The 7300-nt window shown below is 35.3% G+C and overlaps 2 protein-coding genes across 2 annotated transcripts in view; both read left to right on the forward strand.

The window, feature by feature from the left end:
* LOC107689574 (serum response factor-like) overlaps positions 1–1566 on the forward strand; it is a 30244-nt gene extending 28678 nt beyond the window's left edge. Inside the window, exons 8-9 of the mRNA XM_016487595.1 lie at positions 302–378; positions 1290–1566. Coding sequence (XP_016343081.1) covers positions 302–378; positions 1290–1373 — 161 coding nt within the window. The 3' untranslated portion in view covers positions 1374–1566. The remainder of the gene's footprint in view (positions 1–301; positions 379–1289) is intronic.
* Positions 1567–4124: 2558 nt separating this feature from the next.
* Positions 4125–7300, forward strand: part of LOC107689576 (transmembrane protein 254-like) — a 5913-nt gene continuing 2737 nt past the window's right edge. Inside the window, exon 1 of the mRNA XM_016487598.1 lies at positions 4125–4330. Within this exon, the coding sequence (XP_016343084.1) occupies positions 4244–4330 (87 nt within the window). The 5' untranslated portion in view covers positions 4125–4243. The remainder of the gene's footprint in view (positions 4331–7300) is intronic.

Consider the following 7300-nt stretch of genomic DNA (forward strand, 5'->3'; position numbering starts at 1 on the left):
TCTGTGTGTGGGTGTGTGTGTATCTCTGTGTGTGTGTGTGTATTTGTGTGTGTGTGCGTCTCTGTGTGTGTGTCTGTGTGTGTCTCTGTGTGTGTATCTCTGTGTGTTTGTTTGTTTGTGTGTGTGTGTGTGTGTATATGTGTATCTCTGTGTGTGTGTATGTGTGTATATCTCTGTGTGTGTGTGTGTGTGTGTGTGTGTATATCTGTGTGTGTGTGTGTCTGTGTGTGTGTGTGTGTGTGTGTTTGTGTGTGTGTGTGTGTGTGTATGTGTGTATCTCTGTGTGTGTGTTTGTGTTCAGGCGGTGTTCCTCAGGTGTTCCTCACAGCTCCTCCCGGTACGGTTCAGATTCCCGTCTCGGCGGTGCAGCTTCATTCAGTACGGCAAGATCAACACTTCACAAGTGAAACTCTCAATTTTCTCTCATTACCCAGCATGCATTACACTGACCGCACTAACGCACCGTGGGCCTGTGATGATCTCCAGATATGCTTAACACCAACTCACACTCCCTTTGGCTCATGTTGTGAAATCATAAAAAATATATGACCAATGGTTACACTCCATCCTCACATGAAAAACTGATTTATCAATTTATTAATTGACTGAACTGTTCGGTCTGTTCCAAACTATAGTCAGTGACTCCATGCTGCCATCTTCAGATTCTGATCATTTTAGTAATTTTTATGCTGCTCAATATCTGAATATGCATTTTTATGCTTATTAGAGTACTGTGATGTATGGAAGCTTGTTTCTGCCACAGAATAAAAAATTAAGAAAAAGGTAAATGCAACTTTTTATCTCACAATTCTGACTTTTCTAGCAATTCTGAGAAAAAAAGAATTGCAGCATATAAACACAGAATTGTGATATATAAACTTTTTTACATTTATTTACATTCAGGATTTTCTTTTTTCTTTTTCTTTTTTTACCACGGAATAAAAAAATAAAAACCATGACTTTTTATCTCACAATTCTGACTTTTTTTCTAGCCATTGCAAGTTTGTATCACAATATTAGAATTGTGAGATAAAATGACACATTGCATTTTTTATTTTTAATTCTGCTGCAGAAGCGGGCTTCTATAGTGACATTATCTTAACAACGTCAAACTTTATGTGCAGTGTAATTTGCTTTGGCTGAAAGCATCTGCCAAAAGCATGAATGTCAAATGTAGATATAAGGATGTGGAGTCAGTCTCTAGTGAGATGATGTGGTAGGTGTGTGCTGAGCAGCTGGAGCAGATGCAGATGTGCAGTGTTTGGCTGATGAGCGTCTCTCTTCTGCAGATGGTGATTGGTCAACAGTCCAGCGGCAGCAGCAGTAGCCTGACCGAGCTTCAGGTCGTTAATCTGGACGCCAAAAACGACTGACCGCGCCACCAGAGACTGACGCCGCTATTTATTAACACCTTTCTGAGATTGACCTTTATACAGTTCCTCATTTATACGTCTGATTCTACAGTTTCTGCTGTAGACGTGTGTGTGTGTGTGTGTGTGTGTGTGTGTGTGTGTGTGTGTGCATGTGCGTGTGTGTGTGAGAGAGAGTATAGGTACTGTCTACAGTCAGTGCTTCACATCAGACTTCTGTCTTCTGTGTTGCAAGTTGTGTGTGTGTGTGTGCATGTGCGTGTGTGTGTGAGAGAGAGTATAGGTACTGTCTACAGTCAGTGCTTCACATCAGACTTCTGTGTTTTTGTATGCAAGTTGTGTGTGTGTGTGTGCATGTGCGTGTGTGTGTGAGAGAGAGTATAGGTACTGTCTACAGTCAGTGCTTCACATCAGACTTCTGTGTTTTTGTATGCAAGTTGTGTGTGTGTGTGTGCATGTGCGTGTGTGTGTGAGAGAGAGTATAGGTACTGTGTGTGTGTGTGTGTGTGTTTGGCTGCAAAGTGATCTGAACAGATTTGGCCAGATTTGGGAAATAAGACGAGACATTTGGAAATGTACATAACCAGTTTTATAATATTTGAGATTTGTTTTGCCTGTTTGTGCGATGGCATGTAGTTGTTTTTATAGATATTTTGTATACATCGTAACTGTTTTGCTTATGAAATTTGATATTTGACTCACCATGTAAATTAATGTAATATAAACATATTATATTGATTTATGCACAGTGTTCAGATGAGAAATACAAAGATTTAGGATCAAACTCTTTTTCTCTCTTTTGTAACATGATTGTGCCAAATCGCCTTTAAAAATACTAATGAAAAGAGAGAGAAAGAGGTTTGAGATGCTGTTTATCCCCGTCCCTTCTTTCTGAATGCTGTCGATGATTCTAACCTTTAAACTCGTCTATGACACCCTGATGCCTATAAACACTGAGAAACGCCTCAAACTGAGACAAAACTAGAGGAGTTCACCCAAAATTAAAATGTGCTCATCCCAGATCAGGATGAGTTTGTTTCTTCATCAGGTTTGTAGAAATGTAGCAGATGTTAACTGATGGACTGGAGTGCTGTGGATTACTTGTGGATTATTGTGATGTTTTTATCAGCTGTTTGGACTCTCATTCTGACGGCACCCATTCACACCCAGACACTGATGCAATGCAGAACAACTCAAATCAACAAAACAAACTCATCTACATCTCGGATGAGCACATTTTTCAACACATGTTCATTTTTGGCTGAACTATTGCTAATAATGTTGTGCCCTGTTAATCAAACTGTAAGCAGAGAGCGTCATATTGATGTTATATAGAGTATGTTATTGTGAATGGACTCCACAGTCAGTCTGAACATCAAACTAATGTTTGTTGTTAAGGGCTTCGGTCGACAGCTAGAGTTGGAATATCAGTTTTTATCATGTCGGAAGCTCTTGAAATCGTCCTGCTGTAGGACAGTGAATGATGTATTTTATTTAGTCTTTTTCCATCTTTTTAAACTTGACACGTGGCCGCATTTTTAATACGTAATGCTGAATATTTAGAGTTGATCCTCACTGTATGTGCTCAGAAATCTGAGCCGGTTTGTTTGATATATTTTGAGTTAGATTTAGAGCGACTGTGCGAGAGAAACACTGGTTCTTCTGTTGGATTATTGTGGGATTTCTGGTTTCTGACGCCGCGAATGTACAGACCTTTTTGTAATAAAAAAATGGATCTTGTCATGTGTGGCCTTTGGCTGTTTCATGAGGCTTTACTGCGCTGCAGCTAAACGCACAAATCATTCAGACTGACACATTTATTGCTGTTTTTCTTACAAGAGTCAATAAACAACTGGGGCCGGTTGCATAAACTGTGTAGACTAGTCTTAAAAAGTTAGTCATCTAATTTTTTTCTTCTTCAAGACTGGTCATAACTTTTTTAATTCAGTTATGAAAAGTTAGTTTGGTCTTATTTGTATTGATTACCCCTTGCTGCGTTTATGAAACTGGCCCCTGGTTGTTTCAATAAGTTTTGTGTAGTATTTTCTTTACTCTTTACTTCAAAAGCTAAAAAGGGTAGCCTAATAATATTTTATGCATTTGAGAGGGCAAACATTTAGCATTTTAGGTCAGCATTGCCATCTAATCAGCCAAAAATCTTATTGTTTGATATATTGTCATAGCACTTCATCTTTTATAACATGGGATTTTGACCAAATATATTCAGATTTTTGTAAAATGTTGCAACAGCATGTGAATTATTATTATTTTTTAATTACAGTTTTGGACATATAAGGTAATACAAATATATATAAAAAAGACCTTAAAGTATCTACAACTGAGCATGTGAAGCAAATATCTTTAAAATAAATGTATGGTTACTGTAATGAAACCACGATTAATTTTCGCAGCGATAGTGGTACTTAATTAGTCGGCTTATTTAAATAAAACTCCAGGTAATTTTTATGTTGTATTTATTATTATTGATGTTCTTGTTGTTATTTATTTGTATTGCAGAACATATAAATATATGAACAGGCAGATCACATTTATATATAATTATAATGCAATAACACAAGATAAAAGTAGAACATGCATATACACAAATCGAAGAAAAGCGCGCTATTAAACTTAATAATGTTTTTAAATAAACTCACAAGCGTGCATGTTTATATATATATATATATATATATATATATATTTTTTTTTTTAAATGAGGGGCTTTTATTTTGTGTCGTGGTCCGTCATTTCCGGTGCTGAGCGAGCTCTGTCGTGACTGACTGACCGCTGAGAGGAGACTAGCGCACTTAACTGTAGTTTAGTTAGTTAGTTAGTTAGTTAGTTAGTTAGTTAGATTAGTTAGATTAGTCATCATGGCCAGAAGCGACGGCAGCTCGTATTTCAGGAGATCAGGTCTGTTCTGGATGGTGGTCGTGACGCTTTCTTTGAGTTTTTTAACGGTAAGCTGAAACTAATGCATTATTCAGTCACTCTGAAACAGCTGAGGAGAATTTCAGAAACGTTTAAACCAATAATGTTTGACATGACTGTCGGAAGATCTGTTTGACTTCTGAAAGAGATGAAATGAGGGATTCTCCGCGCTGAAATAAGCGAACTCACGACGATGAAGAGTAAATGAGCAGAACTGGGCTGTTTCGTGAGCTTTACCTCAGGGTTTTACTGAGTTACACAACTGCGCGAAGTCCGCTGACATGATCACAAACCGATATAAAGTTGTTTTGAGGTTTGTCAGAGATTCAGGAAATCTTCTATAGTTCTTTGACGATTTAGCACAGTGACAAGAAACATGATGTCTTATAATTGTTTTCAAATGTAGAAGAGAACACACAATGTGTTTTATTTGTTTTAATCTGCGCTGAGGTATTGTAACTGATACCGTATAATGTAAAAGTGCAGGATAGGGACCGTCTGCAAAGTGCAAGACGAAGATTATTCCATCTAAATGCTTCACTTGTGAAATGTATAAAAAATATATCTCAAATATAGGGGGTGTGTCTTATTACTGGTTCATTCAAGAACATTTAGATGTTGGTTTTATTCACAGAACTATAGCACAACGAATATTATTGAAAAAGCTTGCAAAGCATTACAAAGATTGTGCAGTTTACCGCCCCCTAGAGGAAGATATCGCACTTGTCTTGACCAAGTTTGACATTCATAAGTTTAAATAACTTAATTTAGAATGCACACAGTTTGATATCTAAACTTCAAAGGGTGTGTCTTGTTACTTGTTCAAAGAACAATATTTACAGCCATCTTTTACTATCATATGCAAATCAGGATGCATGCTATTGAATCAAATTCAAACCTATTAACATGTCATTTTTGTAAACATACAGCATTTGATCTCATCTTCAAAGGCTGTGTCTTGTTACTGGTTCATAGAATAACAGTTAGACATCAGTTACATTTGCAGAACTATAACACACCACATGCTATTGAAATGTAAACACATACGTCGTCGATTAATAAAAAATACAAATACTCTTTTATTTCAGCTTTATGGGGTGTGTCTTGTAATTGTTGTCTATAATGACATTTAGATGTTGGTCTTATTCACAAAAGTGTAACACAACAAAAGCTATTGAATTGTAAAACCCGAGAAAGAGCTCTGGAAGCTTCCCAGAGAGTGTGCAGTACAGCGCCCCCTAGAGGAACACACTGCAGCTGCTTGGACTGAGTTTGACATTCAAACCTTTAATAAATTAATTTAAAATCAATACAGTCTTCTATTTCAACTGCAAAGGGTGTCTTGTTTCTGATTCCTAAATGAACATTTCAATTCAGGTTTTACTCTAATATGTAATTCAGGACACATGCTATTGAATTGAATTAATTAATTTTTTTAATAGTTTAATAGTTGTTCATGAGTCTCTTATTTGTCCTGAGCAGTTAAACGGTCCATTATTCTTCAGAAAAACTCTCCGGGTCTCATAGACTCTGGGTAAATTGTACTAATTTGGTCTTCTGGGAAACATCTAGGTTTCTTCTGAAGCTTCTGACATAATTTAGCTATTATTTTGTCTTGTAGACTATATGTAAACATCTTTGATGCAAAATATCTTACTCAGGACAGTACTAAAAAAATCCCTCTTACAAAACATTAACATTTTTTATAAAACAAACAAATAAAAAAATGGACCCTTTGAAAATGAGCTCGAAAATTGAATTTTGAACTAATCGATGTATTAATCAGCTTAATAAACCGTTTAATTGGCTATTCATTTTCAATTGAATGTTTTCTCTCATATTTCTGTGACTAAAACCAACATTAAAATATTCTTCTAGAAACCAGTAACAAGACACACCTTTTGAAGTTGTGTAATAAAACTGTGTTATAAATTCATTTATTACAAATGAGATTTTCAAACTCAAGTCAAAACAACTGCAAAACAACACTCTTTGCCAGCTTTGTCTTAATTTTGAATTACAATACCATGTTTTCTATTATAGTTCTGTGACTAAAACAATATAAAAATGTTTTTATAAAAACAGTAACAAAGACATGAGGTTAATGCAGAAGAGTGTATTTATTTTAAATTAATTTGTTTATTGGTTTAAATTTCAATAGCCTGTACTTCTTTGGTGTCAGACTTCTGTGAAAACAGCTAACATTAAAATGTTCTCACGAGGACCTGGAATTAGCCTACTGCATAACGACTGGATTATGGAATGATAATGATTTTTAATAGTTTTTATTTTATTAATATATTTATTAATAGTAATAATATAATAATAACCACTATCACATATCTTGTTTACAATATTTCTTATTTAAATTCAAGTGAGCGTTATAAGTGTTTGTCTTTATATCTTTCAAAGAGCTTGGTGCATAATTTGCTCTTGTTTTGTTAATCGTAAAAAAACATTCCAGTGGGAAAACATTCATCGTTTTATCCTGTACATGTACTTTGCAGACGGTCCCTAGCTGGCCTAAGCGCTAGCTCGGCGCTGCTAGAGACTTTATGCGTTTCAACATATAGAAGACGATTAAAACAAATAAACTGCGATGTGTGTTCAGTTCTACGTTTTTATGCTTTTCAGATAAGCCATTTTGTATACAATTATACTCATCCACTAAGAATTTATTGAAGTTTTTTGCGGCTGAATATCTGTCTAATATCCAACGTCAATCGTCGAATCAACTTTTTATCGGTTTATCACAACCTTTACTTCACAGCACTGCATATTCTAATATATGTTATAATTTATATTGTGTCATATATATATAAATGTTAATGTGATAAATTGTTATTGTATCATATATAGGATATATATATACATATATATGACACTGGACCACAAAACCAGTCATAAAGGTCATTTTATTGAAAAGCTGAATAAATGAGCTTTCCATTGATGTATGGTTTGTTAGGATCGGACAATATTTGAAAATCTGGAATCTGAGG

This window comes from Sinocyclocheilus anshuiensis, unplaced genomic scaffold, assembly GCF_001515605.1.
Source record: "Sinocyclocheilus anshuiensis isolate Anshui unplaced genomic scaffold, SAMN03320099.WGS_v1.1 scaffold1629, whole genome shotgun sequence".
Classification (NCBI taxonomy): Eukaryota; Metazoa; Chordata; class Actinopteri; order Cypriniformes; family Cyprinidae; genus Sinocyclocheilus; species Sinocyclocheilus anshuiensis.